Source organism: Notothenia coriiceps, unplaced genomic scaffold (assembly GCF_000735185.1).
Source record: "Notothenia coriiceps isolate Sejong01 unplaced genomic scaffold, NC01 NC01_scaffold00037246, whole genome shotgun sequence".
Lineage (NCBI taxonomy): Eukaryota > Metazoa > Chordata > Actinopteri > Perciformes > Nototheniidae > Notothenia > Notothenia coriiceps.
The window spans coordinates 20,608,179-20,631,043 of record NW_011369947.1 but is presented as its reverse complement, the minus strand read 5'-3'; the positions used below and the strand labels follow the sequence as shown (position 1 = coordinate 20,631,043).

The 22,865-nt window shown below is 38.8% G+C and overlaps 2 protein-coding genes across 6 annotated transcripts in view; both read right to left on the bottom strand.

Moving 5' to 3' along the window:
* gtpbp3 (GTP binding protein 3, mitochondrial) overlaps nt 1-22,865 on the bottom strand; it is a 633,967-nt gene that overhangs the window by 96,663 nt on the left and 514,439 nt on the right. The window lies entirely within an intron of this gene.
* Nucleotides 172-21,033, bottom strand: arhgap18 (Rho GTPase activating protein 18). Of its 3 annotated transcripts, none has more exons than XM_010795171.1 (18): nt 20,701-21,033; nt 13,278-13,524; nt 11,935-12,073; nt 10,873-10,955; nt 10,388-10,540; nt 9,240-9,303; nt 8,544-8,680; nt 7,962-8,033; nt 7,369-7,462; nt 7,051-7,142; nt 6,766-6,843; nt 6,194-6,353; nt 5,882-5,964; nt 5,582-5,788; nt 5,255-5,389; nt 4,058-4,176; nt 3,438-3,493; nt 172-1,916 (listed from the first exon to the last, which is right to left on the bottom strand). In XM_010795171.1, the coding sequence occupies exons 1-18, from the start codon at nt 20,850-20,852 to the stop codon at nt 1,825-1,827; spliced, it is 2,163 nt and encodes a 720-aa protein (XP_010793473.1). In that variant the 5' UTR covers nt 20,853-21,033; the 3' UTR covers nt 172-1,824. The 3 variants fall into 3 exon arrangements, with proteins under 3 accessions (XP_010793473.1, XP_010793475.1, XP_010793474.1); XM_010795173.1 differs by having other exon boundaries at nt 4,058-4,179; nt 8,544-8,662; XM_010795172.1 differs by having other exon boundaries at nt 4,058-4,179; nt 20,716-21,033.

Sequence of the window (22,865 nt, the reverse complement as noted above, 5' to 3'; positions counted from 1 at the left end):
GGAAATTAGCATGGCTCTCTACTGGTGGACAAAGGGAAGTTAATGTAAGGAGGTATGCACATTTAACAGGGGAAATAATTTAGTTGAATATGAAACGCAGAAATGTGTTAAATTGAAACACGAAAAAATACATTCAAAGTATTTTTGCACACATAAAAACAAGCAGATGTGTTAATGAATAACTACATGTTTATTTACAGGCTGCTTTAGTGGTCATTCCAGAGGCAGTAATAAGACATTATTATTTGAATAACATTCACAGTAAACAAGATAATACAAGGCAGGGAGATGACACATTATTTGTACCCCACAGCTTTCCACAAGAGAAATACAAGTCATGTTTGACTTTATGGTGCAGATATGATCCTCCAGAGGCGGTGAGAAACCACACAGAATAGGGTTGAATTTATATTGAAAGCCAAGAGAAGCACAGCTATGTGCCAAAAAGATAAAACGGAGAGATTTTCTATTCCTGTATTAATACAACCGTTTTCAGTGTAGAGTATAGAGCAAAAACATGAAACAACTTAAGACAGGAAATGTAGTGTTCTTGAACTGTTCATCTGAAAGTGTATAATTAAAGAAGGCCATTTATACAGTCGGCTATTCATTCCTTTAAAATTATCAAGTCTTTGGGACAAAACTTGAAAGGCAATTGACGAATTTCATGCAAGCAAACACAGAAGCTATCATACATACATACAAATGTGTTTTTTCACATTTGTACACTGGCAAGTAGCAGTTTTGGATGATGTCTCACACATTAACACACTCAAACATCAACGTTTCAAAAGTTGTAATGTACACCAATGTTATGTACCAAAAAAAAGGTGATGTCGTCAATGCGTGTCCTGGTTAACCGTCAGAAACAACATAATTCTGAAAGGTTTTGGAGTCACTGTTGGGCCTCCTCCCTCACTTCTAACTTACAGTACAGTAGTATTTCATCACTTTTCCACTCGGTGACGATCCCATCCAGCTTATGACCCTTTAATATACACACATTCACTTTAATGTTCATCCCAACTAGTTACAGTGAAGTGCTTGGATATATTCACATTCAATTATGTGACCACACATTCAAATGTCAGGGCTTTAATATAAATAAATTAAAAGCCAATGTTATAAAATTAGTTATTCATAAAAAACATGTCATTATGTTACGTAATTGAATGACGATTCAATACATTTTAAATATTTTTTTATTGTCCCAATCTATATTATTCCAGTATATTACTGCAGGCACAACAAAGTGATTAGTGGCAATAAATCACAGTATAAAACTGCAATACTCACGAATATCACATAATATTAGGAATCAAAATGGTGTGGCCCAAGTGCTGGGACAACCTGGGTGAAATGATGTATTTCCACCAAAAAGAAAAATAGTGGCTTTCAGGCCTCCATAGATGAAATGTATTAAAAAACAAGTGGTTTTCTTTAACCTGGACCACTCTCTGCTACTGTAGGCTTATGGTACCTGAATCCAAAAATGCCAACATGTAGCATAAGGCAGCGAGGAGACAACTGGAAAAGTCTGATATTCTAAATCGAAGCACATCATTTCCTTTGTCTTGTCTGAATATGTGGTCAACAAGCATTTCAACATTTACATTGGACTACTCATTGCTCTACTCAAACCAATAAGATGAAAGCATGCAACCACTTGCGTTTAAAAAATGAACACGTTGCTACATGCAAATGTTCTAAGTAGTCTCGAAACCAGCAGAAACCACAGAGAACCAGGTGGTGTCTCCTCTAAAAAAGGACCCAGTGGTGAACATTTGGTGCAGTCCATTCTCCAGCAGGGCATGATGGTAAGAGTTATCTGTGCACAGCTCTGATGACCCATTCTGCAGTAGGGTTCAACTCGAAGAGGTCTTTCATGTATGTTTCTCCATCCAGACATCTCTCCTCTGAGGGGACAACAGACAGAGAGGAGGGGGGGGCAGAGGTGACGTGCAACAACATTAACATTAACCTTTCTGTTGGTCGCTTGTTAGCAGACCCTTCACGCGATGGCAGAGCGAACAGGTACAGGCAGGGCCCATCGTGATAGCCCTATAGTTTAAATCTACTACCCACAAATAAACATATGGACATGGTTTACTATTTTTTTTAAAATTGTAAATGTATTTAGGAACCTATCAATGTGATTTTAAGTTGGGGTGGACCTCAAATCCTCTAGGGGGGGCCGGGGGCATGCTCCCCCGGTGAGATTTAAAAAAAAAATGTTTTAATTAAATGCATCAATCTGGTGCACTTTGAGGGGACTAGATCTATGGAACAGAACTGTATACATTTCAATAATCATCAAATCATGGCCATAACCGATAACATCCCACTTCCAATATGAAAAACACTGAAACTTGTTTATTTCTTTATTTTTGGTTCATTTATAGTTGTGAGTGTGTCTGTGCTCCTGAATCAGCCTCTCCTGTCTCGCTCCTCTCGCCCCTGCTCCTCTTTGAGGCAGCAGCAAAGGCTAGTTTTAGCTCTCAACAAGTTTTAAAAGTGTATATTACCTTTTTTTCACCTAGTTAACTTTTTATTTATTATTCATGCATATTTTACTAATCACTACCCCCTCAAATGGAAATATGTGTTTACATAAATGGTGACCAAACCGTTTGAGACCCACAGAGAACTTAGACTAAGTTAACTATCTAAACCAAGGGTGGCAAACTCATTTCAGTTAAGGGGCCACATACTGCCCACTTTGATCTAAAGTGGGCCGGACCAGTAACATCATAGCATAATAACCCACAGGCCCTACATAACGACAATATTTCTGTTTAAGTGCAAATAAGTAGCTACAAGTACATTCGGAAAATGTCCACATGTAATGAGACGCAAAACGTTATGAACAAACTGAAATGTNCAGTTCGAGCCTATTGGAGTCGAGTCCTCTCCATTTCCTAAGAGACTCACAAATCTAGTCCCTACCGTTTGTATGCCGGGCGCCCGGCCTAGGCCAGGGCCCTTCGTAAAGTCCGAAACCCGGTAGACCAATCAAGGGCTTTGATTTATGATCTGTATGACAGTGGCCATGTCGGCAGGCCACATCATGTAGACAGCCAGTCACCCTGTGTGAGGCAGGCCACTTAACAGGCCAGGCCATCGGGAAACCCCCCGGTCCTCCCGATGGCCAGTCCGGGACTGGGTACAGGAGGCGCAGAGCGAGGGATGATTGTCCCCAAGTTAATCCATCGCAGATGGCGTTGTGGTCGCGGACGAAAAAAGAAAAACAAATATACCTGGGCGGCCCGTGCAAGTAAAGTGTATGTGTGGGAAACCCTGCATACCGTTACACTCATAACAGGAAGTACGTTTTTCCTCAATAAGGCCTGCCTCGTGTCTCACTAGCAAGGTTATTAGCAGAGAAAACTAAGGATTCACATTGTAATATATTTGTTTGTAGCAGGAGCAAGACTTACTGATGTTTCCACCAATCTCATAGAGACACAGCTCTTCTTGTTCCACTGCCACTGAACTGCAGGGAAGAAGAAAGAAAAAGCAAGTAAGAGAAAGAGCTAAAAGGTAGAACAGGCATTTTTTTAGGGGTGGTGTTGAAAAAATTCCCTTACTGTATATTCTTTAGCCATTTTTTTATTTAAGTGATCGAAAAAGGGAAACCAACCTGCCAGAATTTGAAAAAATACAGTCCCCCACAATGTTGCGAATAGTTTAAACTGATGCTACTGTAGCTACTGCCGATTGCGTTAAGCAACTGAAAGGCTAAACTTATAGCAACAGTCATTTTCTGTATTTGTAAGTCTTTGTTGATATTGTCAGACTCTTTTTTTATTTTAGTCAGTCTTACTTTTTAGTGAGCAAACAAAAGGATCTCTCTTAAGTGAGCTGTGATTGGCCAAAGTCTACCTTTTTTAAAAGAGGATTCTATACATCTCTCAGACCAATACAATTCCAATATGCTCAAATCAAAGGTTATTATACTGCCTACCCCAGATTTAAGGCAACATGAAGAGAGGTCAGGCCTCATATTGATAAGATAAAGTACTGTGTGTGTTGGTACAGTGCTGCATGTAGACATTACCTGTCCTGGCTGAGGAAGCGTGTTAAAACATCAGCAGCCTGCAACTCTCCAGTAAGCTGAACTGCCATGGACACTTTACTGAACTGTGGAGCTTGAACTCGAATAAATCCCTGTGAGCTCTCCTGGTTGGAAATACCGACGGATATAAAGAGAGAGGGAGAAAGATTAACATACAGTCCATTATGTTGTCATAAACACTTTAAAAAAGGAAACATTGTACTCATCTCACACACACACACACACACGAGGCCGGGGCTTCACTTCACTGCAAGAATGAGGAACTAGGATACATTCCTGCTCTGCTGTTTAACAAACTGCAGACTCTGTTTGGTCTAAAAGCACTTAGCTGAGAATGACAAGTGTTGCCGTGGTTACTCACTATCCACTATATTGTTAAGGAGAACAGCAATTGTATTAATTGCTAGGATACGTAAATGTCCCCTCTGTGGGACTAATAAACGGATTCTGATCCACAAGAAACGACTGTGGAAGCAAAAAAAAGAAGTGTGATCGAATTTGTTCTCATTACTATTATATACGTCCACGTAAAATAAATATACTGTAAATATGGAATGATAGTTAGTCAGTTTGTTTGCTCTTAATGCCAACATGTTGCACCAACAGACTGTAGAAAGGATTGCACCCAGAGAACAAAATACCCACATATCATTCCTACACTTCACCACTAGATTTCCCTGTTTCTCCACAGACTATTGAGAAATAGTTCTGCTTTAGTCAGAGTCTGGTTTAAATAGTTTCCTACCATTTCAATTACATTTTATAGCACTGGTGGTTAAAAAACATGGTCGTCCTGAAAAGTGTTTTGCTTCATTAACATTGTTGACATTGACTCCTTTTTGTAGAACTAGATTCCGGGCTGCAAATGTTTCTGAATTTTATATAAAATAGATGAAATCATTTCAGAAATTCAGTTGTGTTGTTTTTATGTAAGGAAATACTTTAAAAAGGCACTTTGTGTTGAAGAGCCCTCTGACATCAATTTTAAAGCACCATGAAGTACATTTATATGAACACAATAAATAAATGTTGTATCTGGGAAACCTCTGTATGTAAAAGAAATGTGGTATAATACAAATTAATTTTTTTTAGAGAAACCTTTGCTGTGGCTCTGAAACCTTCACTGGTTCTAATGTATTCCCACTGACCTCTACATGACCCCTACATTTAAACTCCTACCTCAGGAACAGCCTTCTCTGATGGTTTGTCTGTGGTCATCTTCTTCAGCAGCTTCCTCACGGCTCTCTCTTTGTATTGTTTCCGATGACTTTCCATGTTCTGTTGTCTGACCTGGGTCATAATGAACTTTGGGATCTGGTGATAAGACGCAGTGAACAGGAGATCTTATAACCTTGTTACACACTGACCCATCCTCCACCCTTAGCACAAATATACCTTTCAGAGTAACCAAGACAAATCAGGATGCATTGCGAAACATTGTTCTCCATTGATTCAGTCACACAAGCCATGACATGGACTAAAGAATGTCATTTTTTGAATGCTTACTGTCCACAAAAGATTCTGGTATCGAATCAGCAGCCGGACGATGTGGGCTGTGCTGGTTGCCATGGAGAACTCCTGCTGTTCAGTCACCTTGGAGCGGAAGCCTTTGAACATGAAGATGTTGGGCGCCATGACAACAGAGACATTGTTGAGAGTCATTTTATTCTTGTCCTGGTGGTCGATCACACGGTGGAAAAACTCCACTAATGCCTAGGGGGAAGCAAACACAATCCATTTCACAAATATAATTATCAAAGGGTTTTTCTTTGTATTTACTGAAGGGAAACATGAGTGTGTATTTACCTTCAAAGTGTCACGGTTGGTCTCAGGTAACAAAAGGATGAGCAGATTCAAAGCCTGCAGCTGCTGCTTCTTAGTGGGGAGCTCTATACACACACACACACACACACACACACACACACACACACACACACACACACACACACACACACACACACACACACACACACACACACACACACACACACACACACACACACACACACACACACACACACACACACACACACACACACACACACACACACACACACAATGCAGATTAATGTGGGAGTAAATCAAGCAGAATACTTCATGAACAGATGCCACACGTACTGTTGACGGCAAAAAAAGCGTTGAGGTACTCCACAGTCAGCAGAGGGAGGGGTAACTCCCTGATGAACAGCTTCAAAAGGCTGGCGGCATCGTGCTGCTTTAACTGCTGCCATGGAAATGTCCCGTCGTAGAAAGACGTCTCGAACTCCTGGCACAGCAACTGGATTTGGGACAGAAACACACAGGAAAGCTTTTTTTATTACATTATCACTAAAACGTACATATTGTAGACAGGCTTTTCATTATGAATCACATATTTTTTAGTCACTCACTTTATCGTATTAAAGTTAAAATGTTAATCTATATGACTGTTATTTCATAAAGTTATTGCATTATGCATTTGTCTCAGACTCTTATATTGTTTAAGCCTCTCCTGTTTTCAAAAGTCTAAGTCTTGTTCTTTCTTATCTTATTATAAAAGCTATCTGTTAAGCCCATTTTATTACCACTTGGATGAAATTTGAAGGTGTAATACTAATAAAATGTGATTATTGATTGATGCTATTGCCACACCTACCAATCTTAGCATGTTACAGTGTCTGTAGTGATAGTGTTAAAATGCTTAAACAAACCTTGACTCTCGTGGCTGCTCCAGGGATCCGTAGCAGCCCCTCTGTGTCCAGCCCTTCCTCCTCTATATGATTAATGAGCTAGGAATAAGACAGAGGGATACAGGTTAAACATCACAAGCAGAAAAAGTCAGTTCCATATTTGTTAGGTTCAGGTTGCATTGTGGGTAGTGTAAATAGATTCATTGACATATCCCTGTTGTATAATCAATGACTGTTTCCCCTCATCATAGCTGTAATGGTGAATCGTCCTCATCTCAGACTGATGTGATTGGCTGATGGACTCACCCTCTGCAGTATTAATGGCACTTTGGTCCCAGGAGCCCGTCTGTGGTCTTGTTCCAATAAAGTGGCAAGAGGAACACCAAACAGGCCACTCTCTGCACAAAAACAAGCACAAATATTTAGTAAAACAGTCGTACATTGCATGTTTACCTGGAATAAATAGCAATTTGTAATTAATTTGAGCTCTTTTTAATGATTTTGTTTTTCTTTTTGTGTGTGCATAAATACTTTACATGTGTGTGTTTACTTTGTATGTCTTAGTTTGTGTCTCTCTACAGGTCAGAGTGTTTCAATACAGTTCGTATGTTTGTGTGTGTTTACCTTTAGTTTTAACTTTGACAGGTTTGTCTGCCTTCAGGTCGATCCCAGCAGTATCGAACAGGGCAGTCGACTCCACGAGCACCAGCCTGCGCACCTGACAGAACATTCCAGAGAGAGAACAAATATTTATAAGACAATGAAATAAAATGGGAACTGGTTTAATGGACAACTCAACAAAATAAACTCTTATTGGGGAATTTGTCCCAGAAAGGCATTATAATATAATAAATATAAATCATGATATTTTGGTTATTAATTTACTAGGACAAGCATTGCTGCCATGAAGGACATTGGAACAGTCAAACACACCAAAACTTAATTCATGACGATCGACAATAAACCAAAAATGTGGAAGAATTTAGCTTTACACCAAAGAAAAATGTAAGAAAACGGAACAAGATTTAGCCGAACAACAGATGTAAAATAACAAATTTTAAACTATTATTTAATAAATTTTCTAATCTAACTAAAAAAGATATTTCAAAAAAGGGGCTATGGACTGTGAACTAAACGATTGAATGAAAGATGATCATTGAAACATTGCAATTAGTTTTATGCAATTATTGCATCCACACATCATTTCCCTCACTAACCTTTTTCATATCCAGAGGAGACAGATCTCCTATTCTGGTCTGACCTGTTTTATCTCGGAGCAGCTTAAAGTTCTGCAGAGGAAAATTAAAAGAGAGAGGGAGACAGAAGGAAGTCAGTGACTGTGGGAGAAAATATTAAAAGTAAACACTCTGCCAAATTAATTTACAACTGTATTTATTTGCATAATAGGTTGAATGAAGGCTGAACACATGGGACAGTGGACAGCTTCAACCAGCAGATGGCAGTACAGACCAACACTCAATGCCAGCTTTTATTAGAATGAACAAATACACTTTATCACACCTAAAAGTGCAAAGTGAGCATTAACAAAATCATTATCTCTGGTAATCATTGACTCACAACATTAAATATTACATGATATAATCACTATTATTACCCTGCCCTAAATGCAATTCAAAATTGACCTTTCTATCATTGCCTGCCAGTGCATTCAATCAGTGCACGCAGTTGATTTATTGTGACTTCCCCATTGGCTGATTGTATCAGCAAAGACACACAGCCTAGGAAGTGAACTGGCACTTAGCCTTCAGTTATTGTGTGTGTACAGGTGTGTGACTCACTGGTAGTTTGTCATCAGGTGAGTTTGGGCTAGCGGTGACCTTTGCCCTTTGGTGGTTGTCCCTGTAAGTGAGCGCCTGCTCGGAAAACGCCACTTCAACGTTCAGTTCTGTCTCCGTTTCTGCAGATAGACACGCATAAAAAGAATAAAACATACGACCACAAAAGTAGTCCAGTATAAATGTTCTTGTGTTGTAAAGTTGTGTTTACACAGAAAGGCAATTACATGTGTTTTTCTGTAGAAATGCCACAGTCACTGCAGCACAAAGAGGTATTTTTTTTCTGCACCAATAACCTCTTCATGGCAAATGAATCAGACTTTTGCCCCCACGTTTGAAAAGGGATGTACAGGTATAGTTAAACATTACAATATTATGTAGAAAAGTCTCTCATTCTGATGCTGTGTAGCTTTGACATTGAGAAAATAAAGCAACATTGTATTGCCATATGTTTCCAGTTAATCGTTTTATTCCATTTGTATAGTAGCTACAATATTAGCACTTCAATATTAAATTTGCAAACGAAGAAAGAGGCAAAAAGTTAATTGTTTTTATTGTATGATACTTAATCATGTTTTATCTTTTATAAGATAGTATTTCTAACATGAGTTACAAGGCAGACGTGTATTTGGGCCTCAGCTTGTCCTTCTCCATGGTGACTACTGAACACGTGTGTCTTTAGTCATTTGTTGCACCTACCAGCTGAAGTGATATCTTTTTGTCCGTTCTCACTTTCCGCCTTCAGCTCAATGGGCTGCTCATGCTGGAACAAACACAGAGACACATTAGCACACAGTGTAATGTTCAAACAGTGACAGATTTACAACGAGCTCCCCCTCCTTTTGTACATTTTTTTCATGTTACATATTATCTTGTCTGTTAATTAGTGGAGAAACTGTCCGTTCTAGTGAAAACATTAATGCAAGACTCTTCAAAAAGGTTTATTCTGCTGACCGGAGTAGTATGGAGTTTCAGTACTTTGAGCTCTACCTAAATCAATACATGCGTTTTCCATTCATTGAATATCAAAGCAGTGTCTGGTATAATGAAGGGACTTGATTTTGAGGTAAGAAAGAGGTATTAGGTGGTGTAAAAACAGATTTTGCAATGTGTTTACCAGGAGACAGTAGAAGTAAGAAAAAACAAACATTTGGCAAAGTTGTGAACACTTCCTCTGTGGTAAAAAAAGGGAACTATATAAAGTGTGTGTTGTGGTGTGATGCTTCCAACTCATGCTATCAAAGGGGGAAGAGATCATAAAAGGAAAAAACTGTATCAACTTCATTTTTTCCGAAACCACCTGGTTAGCTAAACTAAGCACAAAGTCTAATCTTACTGTGTTACTAAGTGAGTTTCAGAGGTGGTAGTAGGTGGATTTTGTTACTTTGGACAGGCTAGCTGTTTCCAGCCTTTATTTAATTTATACATATAAAAAAGAGAGGGTAAGAATTAAAGAAAAAATGTATCATTCTTGAAATGACATAAGAAAAACATGAAGATACATACCTTATTAAATATCAAGTCATAGAACATATAGCAATATATATAAATATCAGCAACTAATACATTATTGATAACCATGAATGCTTTGCTGGGCTAACTGGCCGCTGGCTTTAGCTTCATATTTAACACGAGTGGTATCAATTTGTCATCTTAATCTCAATGGAGAAAAATGTAGGAATATTTCTTGAATGAGGTCTTCAAATTTTTGTAACACAGATTTAAATGTTTGATGAAACACACTTAAAGTTATTAAAACCAGTGACACAGTTTACAGCTGAACACCTGTTCGTGGCATTTTTTAGATCCTATTATTAAAATGGTGTTATGTGTGTGCTTGGCCTCACCTTTTCAGGAGGTCTGAATATATCTCTAACATCAGGAACGTGTTGCCGGTTGCGTCGCCGTAGCAACGTCTGCTGTAGTGTTGTCACACGGCGCTCTACTGCTGCCGCCTGCGATCTGGTGAGCGTGGACAGAAACACGGCACTGTCTTCTTCCTGTCAATCAAAAAGAAATCTGATGAGTGAATTGCTTTAATATCTACACATTACATTACATATTACTTGTTAGATGCTTTTATCCAAAGCGACTTACATACTCAATACTGTGGACAATCCCTACAGGAGCAATTTGGGGTGAAGTGTCTTGCCCAGGGACACAACGACATGCTGACTGCAGTAGGATTTTAACGCACTATTCCACTGCGCCACACACACAGAATATCTAATGCCTTTAGTCAGGTTATGCTCACTGAAAGATGTTAACTGCAAATATGAAACTCTGACTCAACCTGGACTAAATATTTGAATAAAGGAAAGATGATTGACACCTGATCCTGGTCAGCCGCTAGTGAGTCATCAAACAGCCGCGCTAGCCCCGCCTCCGTAAGCCACGCCTCCTCCTGTTCGCCTTCTGGTAGAGAAAATTAGAGGAAGATAACAACAAAAACGAATTGTTTTATTTAGTTCCTGAGATGGGATATCACAATTGTGTTTCTTAAATGCAAAAGTAAAGGCAAACGTTTTTATTTATTTAACAATTCTACAGGTGCAGGAAAGGGAAAGGTGTAACCGCAAACAGAGCGGGACACACATACCATACAGGAAGAGTGTGTTTGCTCCAGAGAACAATAGTCTTCATAAACAAGCTAAATAACACTTGGATATATACACACAAATTGTATTCCTCTTATGCAAGGAGATGAAGAGGTAGCATTTATGATAAACAGCTTTTTAAATGTAATAAAAGTCACTCCGAATCACTCTGGTCCAAAACATTTAGAGGATTTAATAAGACGGATTGTGATAAAAAAAAACATAAGCTAATACATTTCCTTATCTGGGAAAAAAAAAAAAAAAACGTAATGAGACCTTCATGCTATATTGTATTTTTTTAAAATGTTAAGAAGTACCATATACATTTTTTCTTTGATTTATCTGGTATTTTTGGATGTACCATAATAATTAGAAATAACATATTTAAGATTGTTCAGAAAATGTATGTGCCCCATATGTGATGTAAAGTATTTCCAGTATATCTTAGTGCCATTTTTAAGCTTTGAGCAAATGTAATGATTATTGGGATACAATCTGGAAATGTATTTATGTGACAAATATATATTTTCCCATGCCTAATTAAAATGCTTTCCAATTGAAATAATGTAGAAAAATAAGCAAAGTAAGTGGGAGGCCCTTTGTCTCAAAATCCACAGGTCTGGAACCACAAACATGCCCAAACTAGCCTGTGATCAAAACCTGCCAATATATCATCTGTTCTGTAAGTAGACTGCTCCAAATCAGGAACAAAACACATGAGGTTTAATGACTGTCTGTGTTGAAACGGGGAAACGTATGTCCCTTTCAGGTCTATCCACGGACACGGCGTATCCTACCCTCAGGAATTTTCTGCTGCTCCTCCTCTGGCACTTCCCCTTCTCCTCCTGCGTCTCCCCTCCCTGATCCTCCTCCCGAGCTGGTGATATTCTCCACCTCCTTCCAATAGTCGTCCATCTCCAGCTCGTCCAGAGAGTCCTGCCAGACGTGTGAAGAGACATGCATGAGATGACAATTTCAACATTTAGTTTCAAGTTCCCATTCGCGTTTCATATCTTGTTTTTGTCCTCAACAGAAGAAATGTCAGATATGAAGCACAGACGTAAAACAAGAAGCAGCAGTCTAAACATGTCGTTATAACTGGGTGTACACCTTCTCTCATTTATACACAAAACACGCATATTTTACATAAAACATTTTTAACAGACTTTGGAGCTCTTCCAATAAAGCATTTCAGTTAGGTTGATTTGTTGGGTTGTTACCGAGTGTATATGCTGGCTGCTATGCACTGCTCATTCCTTAAGAAATCACAAGTGAAGCCACCCAAGAGCTGTAAATTACTGAAAAATATGAGGGCCAAATAAACCCTTCCTAAATAGTTACGCACCACACTGTAACAATGTTAAGCAAAAGAAACCAGTACAATTTTCTAGAAGAAAGACGGCTGTTCTCCAACTTTTCGTTTTATTTCAGTGTTTGCTTACACTTTGGTGTGTACTTTTAACTTTGGCTACCTGTTGTTGTGGCTGCTGTACCTGAGCGGCGCAGGAGAAAGACATCTTTAGAATTTATTATCATAATAGTTAATTGTACTTCACTGTACAATATTTAACCTTACATTCTATTTCGGTCACCTGCACTATTTAATTCAAATGTATCGTACTCTGTTCATTTGCATTATTTTAATTTTTGTAATATTATTATTATTGTTATTTTGTTGTCTTAAGTCCTTTATATAACGCATTGCACTGTTAGAGATGCTCCGGACCTAAGATTTTCATTGCCATAACAACACTGTAGCTACTCTGCACATGATAATAAAATCCTTGAATTTTGAATCTATTCAGCTTACTAAAATACAAGCATTATCATGTATGAAAGTCATACAATATATAGAGTGCTAAAATTGATTAATAACGGGACTATAATATTAGTTTGAAGGTTTAATGATGCCGAAATAAGCCCTGAGATTGTGCATGTTGTTGTTGTTGTTGAGGGTTATCTGCCATTTTAAAATGACATACAATAGCAGTGTAACTTTCCAACAATCCAAACTTTGAGAAAATATCACAGCAGAATATCATCAGAATGTGACATGAGGGTATACTTACTGTAGCAACAACCCAACTCTGGGAAATACGTTGCCAAATCACTAAATGAACGATTCTCCCATGCAGCCTACCTGAGAGTTGCTGCGCAGACAAGGTGTCCGTGGCCTGGGCCTGGATTTGGGACTGGGACTGTGTCGGGGGCTGGAGCCGGGCTTTGGGCTGAAGGAGGGCTGAGACCAGGGGCTGGAGGCAGCACTGGGGTTGAGTAGTGACGGTGGGTCAGTAGTGGAGGTTTTTGTCCCGCCTTCGGTAGCAGAAGGCCCGGATTCATCTGCTAGATGTGTGTTCTGGTTCTGTTGAAAAGTGTAGTGGCCAGTCCTGCGAGTACAACAGAGGGACAGAGAGAAGGAAATCAGGGAGTTAAAAACATACAAAATCTGGTGATCTGTCGGAAAAAGTCTCCAAACCTGGCCAACATGCTCCAACAAAACTACTAATCTTGATTTAGAAGAGCGTGTTGCCCAAGGTTTCACTTACAGCTGTGCACTTAGCCCCTTGTTTACCAGTGACGCTATGAAAGTTACAGCATGGATCATAAACATATTATATTGGATTATAAATGTAAGATTGTGTAAGAAGAACAAGCTGGATTGTGCTCTATGAAGAGGTTTGTATGGGGCAGACAGATTTCCGAGATATTGGCTGTTCAAACTCCCATATTTTTCTACCAGATATGGCGTTAAATTGAGTATTTAGCGTTTTTCTGTGTATGAGTATCTTAATGGGTGATTTTGAACACACTCATCATTTTTTTCCTCGTAAACAGTCAGCGTGTCAAACGAGACAGCAGTGTGTTGAATTCCCAGCCAGTCAGCTAATGAGAAAACTGCAGGGACTAAGAATAGCAGCCTCACACAGCCAGCTCAGCTTACACTTAACTATCTATTAGCATAGGCTAGCATAGTCTAGCTGATACAGCATGAAGCATTAGTGCTAATTATAGTTAGGATGATTACCCAGCTCTAATCATTGAAACTGTTTTCCATACACACTCTCTGAGGTGTGAATCAGCTGATCATATAATAACCATTACACAACTTAATGGTAGTGTGGGTGAATCATACTAGAATTACGCAAAGGCTAGAAATAGTGATATAGTATTTTAAAAGTCTAGCCCTTCATTTTTTTAATATGGTGGTCATCTAGAATTCCTACTGATGCACCTCAGGATTTCACCACTACTGATTTTGTTCTGTTTCGTTATTTTCCTTTTGTGTAGCTCAATGAAGTAATCAAAGCTAATTTTATATGATATAATCTGAAGAAGTGCTAACAAAGAAATGTGTCAAAATGATACTACAATATCATATCACACTGCAATACCTCATGGCATTTTACACAATATTAACACCAAAAGAAGTGCCGGTACAATATGAAGTAAATCTGTTGGTAAATCATAAGAATGTGTGTTTTAATATGGCTCTCATTCTTGTGGCTTTGCAGATGTCCAACTGAATGTCTCCTTTGTTGTGACAGGAAGTAACATCTGACACAGCACATTCTGTGTCTCTCCCCCACTTGAGGATAAAGAGCTATTATGGGGTGAGAAGCTACAGTTAGTTCAACTGACTGAGGATGCAGCTGCTTTCAATAAATCTGTGCTTACTGTCAACACATATCACTTTAGCGGCACCTATCAAAACTCAGCTGAATGTGTGTTAGTGGGGCTGTTCAAAAAGTTTAGTTGACAACCGTAGTGTAAGGGAATTTGATTATATAATAGTTAAATAAATGCAGCAACCAGATACTTTGAGTAATATTAAGTAAACCAGACTTGAAGAATATACTGTAAGCCACCAAATGAACACCAATGTGTCACATTTCAAGATTGAATATGTCAATAAGGTATTTGTCAGACACCATTGGTCCAGTTTTTTAAAACACCAGATGTTGCGACATGATTTGGAGTGTTTTAAAAAAAAATACAGACTGGCTTAAAAGTAAATAAAAAGGCGAAATGTACCACTGATCAGAAATAAATGCCTGATTTGTGGGAGGTCATACATTTACATTAATCGGGTGAATTTTTCAAAAAGAACACTTAGATGTCTCTATTTGGCACGTAGGCAGATCATTACTAGGAAATGAGTGCAATTCAGACAAGAATATATATGCATTTGATAACTCTTGGTGAATGGACATGGAATCAGGGCATGGAATAGTCCACTACTCTCAAAAGAACAATCAATTTAATTAAAGTATTCTTACTGAGATGAAAGGATAAACTGTAAATTAACGTGTGGGGCTAACAGGGAAGTCAGGCTGACCAGCATCGAGTTGATGTTCTATATTCATTAATTTGGAGTTATGAGCAGGACTGAAGGTTCACGCTGAGCTGAGACTGCATACCACAGCAGACTTCCTGACACACACACACACACTTTGTGGACTTACTTAAAAAGCCATACAAAAATAACACAGGTAAATATAGACATACAGACACACATTTTGATCTGGTACAACAATTGATCTCCACCTACACCAATCTCTTTTCTTTCCCACCTCCGTCTTCCTCCTCCTCAGTTTCCTTGCATCCTACACTCGTCTGGGTCTTGTCGTGCCTTTCCGTTTCCTTTCTCCTTGGTGCTTTGGATTTCCTGTCTGCTTTCTTCCTGTTTTCCTATATAACTATCATGATGGTTCCATGTCCTCTATGGTGCTACTCCTGCTATCTGACCCCTCGCTCGGTTTAGAAGGATAGCACACTCAGCACGTACTGCATGTTCATGGCCTAATCCATTCTGGCCAATTTAAATGTTTTCATTTGTGAGAAATGTCAAAAATGTCCTTGTTTTCTAATACACTGGAGAAGATTTGTTTAACTTGGAAGCAGATTTGCACCTGGCAGACACACATGAAGTCCAGGCAGATGAATCATTAACCTTCATCCAGAGCTACAGTATGAAGGACGATTTGACTAAACCATAAATCAGAGATATGCACACACACACACACACACACACACACACACACACACACACACACACACACACACACACACACACACACACACTTTTCAGTGTTGGGAGTTTAAATGAATAAAGTGAATCAGAGGTTTATTTGTTAATCTACAATACAAGAATATGTTAACATGTGTGTACCAGCGTGAACCCCAATGTTAATTATCTATGTATTAACACTGACCTTACATTTGTTCTAATTTTAGCCCCGATAGAGACATGGCTCTAAAGATGGCGATGTTTATCTGACGTATGTTGAACACGGTAAACATGCTAAACATTTACATTTTAGCCTTGTCAATATGTAAGGATGTTGCTATGCTAGCATGTTAGCATTTGTCTGTGTCTAATGACAGAACTGGTAGCATGACTGTAAAATCTTTGTCTCTTCCAGGATGGTTTACAAAGTGTAGTTTGGTGACAGTTTGGACAGTGGTTATATTTTCATTTTGGTTTGCTAGCTTGTCAACTGGATTATGGAAAAACTATGGGCCAGGGATTCATGTAACTTGGTGGAAAGATGTAGCATTAGCCAAAGAAGAACCTATGGAATTTTCGAGCAAAGCTGAATACAAGACGGGTACGGAAATTGTTTTTCACTTTTGTCGACATTGCATATAGGGAATTAGGCTCAGGTTTGAGCTCTCAAGTGTCCTTTTAGTTGTAAATATATTGGCTATTACACATCTGTCTGATACACTACAAAGATCCAAAGCCAACAAGAAATAGCTATTAATATTGACATATAATGCTTATGCAAACATTGCCACTTTCTTTGACTCTAGCTAAGACAACCTGTTGTCAATCAAACATTGATCTCGTATCATAAAAGTTGTTCTAACATACAAACATGTCAACATTTTACTTAGCGGCCTAAAAGTATTTATTGTTGACCATTTCCAACCTCATAAGCAACACAGGTATAATTCCTGTCAGTGAATTGGACATGGAGATATTCGTGTGTGGTTTAGGACTCCGACCATCACAGCTTTCAAGTGCAGAAAACACCCACAATAATGCAAACAAATTATGCAAAGCTTTACAAACAGTAGTACACATGAGCAGGCACTCTGACACACTCACAGCGGTCAGGTGAGCTGCCCTTGTTAGTAAAACAAACACATTCTCACTCTGGCACACTTTCAGAGAAAACATGCCAAAATGCCACGGTTGTTTGTGCGATTGTTCTACTCGTTGTACCGCACACCTTTTATCACCTGCTCAGAGCTGTCCACATAGAAAGAATGTGTGTGGACGTGTGTGGAGAGAAAAACACCTTGCAAAAGTAAATCTCACACTACAGAGGACAAACAGTTATAGAAGAAACGGTATCAGAAAACAAAGAGCAAGTTCAGCATTGATGACTTCAATGAGTCAAGATCTGAGGAAGTGAACTATTTTTACCCCACATGGCATGAGACCAAGCTCCCGACTAAACTATACAATATAAAGAAGAGACCATTCCGCATGTTCAGCACTATATGTGTTCTACTAATATCACCATTATGTTTTACTTCAGTCACATTTCGAATGAATGTAATGATGATGAGCCTGTGTGAAGAACATGCACTCTGGCATGTACAGTACGTGTGTGTCCGACTGTCCTCAGCTAACCTTGCACACCAGAAGGCTTATGAGCCTAATATTGAATTCATGTTATTTTAAGACAGCTTGCTTAAGGAGCTCTTAGTGTCTGTGATTCACATGGTATTTTTAAACATAATTTCTTTGAATGATACTGTCACTGAATGTTGACTCCTACTTGCATCGACTTCGGTTGCAAAACATAAACAAGCTAGCCTAAAAACAAGCCTTACCTCGTCTATTGCAGGCAACACTACAGTATGGCCTATGATGACATGGCAACAAATTGACATCCAATAATGTGCAATCATCTCCATTTTGGATATCTTTGCTGGCACCTTGACTGTGCCTTACAAAATATGAGAAGATTGATACAACAACATTGTGCTGTATAGTAAATATGAAGCTAGAGTAAGCATCTGGTTAGCCTAGCTTAGCATGAAGACTTTAAAAAAGGGGAAACTCCGAGCCTTTTTTCCCAAAAAAGTGATCTAGTTAACATTATAGCTTTGAAAAATATCAGTGTGTGACGAACAAGTAGCTTCATCAGTCAAGTGAGTGTGAGTTGTATCAATCTCTCTCAGCAAAAAAGCACATAAGAGCATGTCCAAGAATATAAAAAATAGGTTTAAAAAAAAAAAAAGGTACTTCAACCACTGCAGATGGAGGAGGTGGAAAACTAGATTTATTTGTATGATTTGGCACCTACACAAAGTGAACAATGGGCAGCTGAGGCATCTTTTGTAGCCAACATAAGAAAGGGAAAGAGGATGAGAATTGTGTGTGTGTGTGTGGTATTCCCATTCAGATCAACAGGTGCCAGCTGCCCTGTGGAAAACAGAGAGGGCCTCTGTTCCGCCTCTCTCAGTCACTGATCTCAGCACAACTCATCTCATTTAGTTCTGATGAATCTGAATGTGTATTTGTATGAATCTTTCTGACTCGGCGTCTGTCAGGAGCCATTTATCTGCTTTTTTGTAACAGCCTCTGTTTCTCTGGACTATAATATCCTTCAAGTCATTTTTGTTCACTCATGCTTGTCTGATGTGTAGTAATCTCTCTCTCCTTCTCTTCCTTTCTGCAGATGTCATTTCCTGTGCTGCATTGCCTTGCTGCTGTGGGGTCAGGCTGTCTGTAGCATTACACAGAGGATTAATCCAAACCATGTGTTTCCACTGACTAAGTCACACTACATAGATGCCAGGGGAAGTGCTGGTTCCTACACAACTAAAAGGAAACACAGCTGGAACGTGCTTCCCTTTAGCTAAAAGCTTAACCTCTCATTCTCAGAAGAGCTAGGCATCCATGTTCAAGACTCCCAGCTGACACGTAACCTTAGGCTCCTTAGGTCAGATGTCCACTGCTGTTCAAAATACCTAAAGTGCTCTCTGTCTGTGTCTCTCTGCCTCTCATTCCCTGACTAGGGGAAACAATGACTACAAACCGAAGCTCCACGTCAACCTAGACAGGACACACACACACACACACACACTGTGCTGTGGGAGGTGAGACAAAGGCAAGCTGTAACATGATGCTGTTTTCTGGATAAGCCATCTGGAAAACCCACACATACACATTGGGGCAGGTGTGTACGTCTGAACGCCACCTGGACTCCCGCTCTATGGGTTGTTTACTTTCACGACACCACAGTTGTTGACAGCAGTTCTTTGCTGATGTAAACATGTACTGGACACACACACCCTGGCCTGGGTGGATAAACAAGTGTGCACTGTTATAATAAAACACTGGAGCTGTACAGTTGTTTCCATGCAAGTTCCCATTCAGGGTTTCCTCTGAATAAATGGAGACAGCTGACAAATGAAGCTTCTGTAGTAGTTTATGGTTCACTGAAAGGTTTGCAGAGTGAACACCACATCATTATTTAACACCTTCAGGAGATTTAAATAAAATGTGTCTGAAAGCACTCTCCACCTCCATTACATAAACACCAAAACAGTGAATATTGTTTTGGATGAATAGTGTTTATTGCTCCATTTGAGTTAGAGATACTAAAATGGCCCAACACCTTGTAAAGACACTTAAAGAAATACTTCACCAACATAAAGACAATTTGTATATCAAATACTTACTAATCAAGAATCAAATGCTCACAAATGAATAAAAACTCTGTTGGATAGAAGTAAATGGGGGCTACATTTATTAACAGAAACAATATCAAACTCTCACCCAACTTGTGCAATATAATCACATTTATATTTAAAATCAAACGCATATGTTAACTTATTTCTAAACACATGCATTTTCACTAAATGTAGCTTAAACACTACATAAACAAGGTTAATAAGTAAGGTTTGTGGCAAAAAAAAATGCAGTTTAAGTATTCCTTAAATATTGCTTTACACATTCAATTTACAATAAAAAGTAACAAATCCTCATGTTAGAAGCTGAGAATCATCTCATATTTGGCATTCTTGAGTGAGAAATGACTTGTAAATAAGTAATTTAATACTCCATTGCTGTAGAAACTTTGAACGAATGTGTATGATCAACACCGATGTAGAACAGTGTTTTTTTAATAGCACAGTGCAGAAAGGGGTTATCTGAACTTCACCTACAGTGGTGTAAAAGTTGTTAGATAGGCTAGCTATGATAGTCTAAAAAAGTCAAGGCTGATCTGCTGATTAGGAAAGTGGTAAAGGAAAAACATAACCCAAGGCCAAGGGCGGAGTTGACTTGGCCCCATCATGGAAAAATTGTGCAAAGTTTTAATTAGGTTTTGCTTTGAAGTAACAGCAGGGTTCAGGTCAGCCTTAAGAATGCAGTTAACACACTGAAAGGAGACGAATTGTATTCATTAAGCCTTTTCTGCACAGTTGAAAACTGAGGAAAAACACTTTCACTGCGACCTTTGCCCACTTGCTCTCACACTCTCACACAGACGTATTGCCACTGGCCTCACTTTAAAGCGCTATTTTCCAACGACACACACATTATTTTGTCGCACCTGGGCATGGCGGGCTCGTGGACCTGTGCGGGCGGACAGCTGACGGGGGCAAGCGGTCCAATTTTCGGCAACAGTTCTGCGTTGCTGTGGTAACCCGTTAAAACCACTCCCTGGGACTCCTGCTGCTGCCGACTCATGTTTCTCCTGCCTTTTTTCTTCTTCTTTCTTCTTCTACTGCTTTACACACAGCTGACGTCCACTCACTCACTGATAAGTCGTCTATCTATCTGTCATTGTTTTGCATTGCTTGACTGTTATGTTGCCGAGTCATTATTCTGACATCAAACTCTCCCTCTGCTTCTAGTCTTTCCTTCTCCGTAACTTCTGTGAGGGGCGTGGTTACAGATACAACGCTTCACAGGGATTGGTTTAAACCGCAGGGGTGATTTTGTATTGGTCGTGGCGCCCCCTCCTGCTCAAAACATGTACCGGCTACTTCCTGGTGCAATGCTTTAATTATGGCTATTAGAAATAAGTATTGTGGTGGGTGTTTACATAAAAAAACGTACTTATACATAATGCACCTATTTATTTAGTTAACACATCAGCGTTTCATTAATGCACATCTTTGGAACTATACCTACTTAGCCTACAATGCATATTCTTACTTTGTACTTTAACCTACGCACATCTCTTGAAAAACCACTAACTGCACAGATCTTTCATAATAATAATATTCATATCTTCATTGTAATTCTATTATATATATATATATATATATATTTCTTTATTTTTGAAAGAATTGCTTGAATGTTTACAATCGTTATTCTTATCATGTTTATGTGACGAACTGAAACACCAAAGAAATAAAGCAGATTCTGATTAACGAAACCCCTTAAAAAGCTTTACCATACACATCCTTCCCCCTTTTTGGGTATGTCAAGTAGCATACAGCTAAAAGAAACAATAACATTTATAAGGCAAAACATAGTAATGTGTACGTGTAATCTGAACTCTAAATGTCGGCTTATGGTTTCAATGTAGTACAATTACAACGTGAAACATTACAAGGTCCAGGTGGTTGTTTAAAAATATTGTTATTATTTCATTATAGTTCATGAGTTTGGAATAGGTTCACCTGCAACAGGATAAAGTACTGGTAACTACAGCTGTCATGTAAATGCAGTGTAAATAAAAACTCATGTCAAACGTCTTTTACTTGCCCATAACGTATGTTCTTTTATTATGCGCCTCCCTTTTTTTGTAAACCAAAGCTCTGAATAAACATACAAATGTCATAGTGTTTAACAATGTGTTGCTGAAAATTGACAATTATTATGGCATGGAACAAATGCCAACCTTTGTAAGAATCTAAACACCCAAACAGTAACATTAATCTAAATGGGAGAGCAGCCATACACACAGAAATTAAAATGATTTTGAACCCACTGTCTAATTTCTCACCTGAGATGAAGGTAGTAGGCCAGTCTGGAGACCATCCTGTCCTCCTGTGTCTGCAACTAGTCCCACAGTCTTTTAGAGAGCATGACCTGTAAAAGTAAAAGACATTTGTATTTATCAATAGTTATGCTTTTCTAGTGTTAGGAAAAAATGAGTTTACCGACTTCATGTACTATCCATGTGTTGTACTTTGATTTCAGGATGTATATTATAATTAAATCAGTCAATATGATAGGAAAGCCACTTGTCATTACAGTAAAAATGATATAATGATTGATTTAACAAAGGGAAAGATTAAATGTTTAGGTAGAGTTCCCGCAACAGCTCTATTGGCCATATGCTGGGAGATAATGGTAAAACAATCCCACACTGGGACAAGACTGGGATTAGCCAAAGCGGTCAATGAGATTGTTCTGCTCCTCCATCTGCCCCTCCGCCCGTCTGATCCCCCGCTACTCCGTCTGTCTAGCCACTACAAATCACTAGTTTCCCTGTGACTCTGCGACTCATGCTGCCTCACACAATATGGCAGCATGTTGTCAGGCTGGATGAGGGAAGTTAATGAGGACAACAATATGCCACCACAAAGGCAGGGGGTGGTTTGGAATATCTTCAAGCGTCATAATTAAACAATTAACACATTTATTTTTTTAATGGTTATATTTCCAAATAAACAAGAGATACATATATTTCCATTAGTTTAACCTTTCATTTGTCTTGCAATAATCAAAAAGGTTTTTCAGCCATTA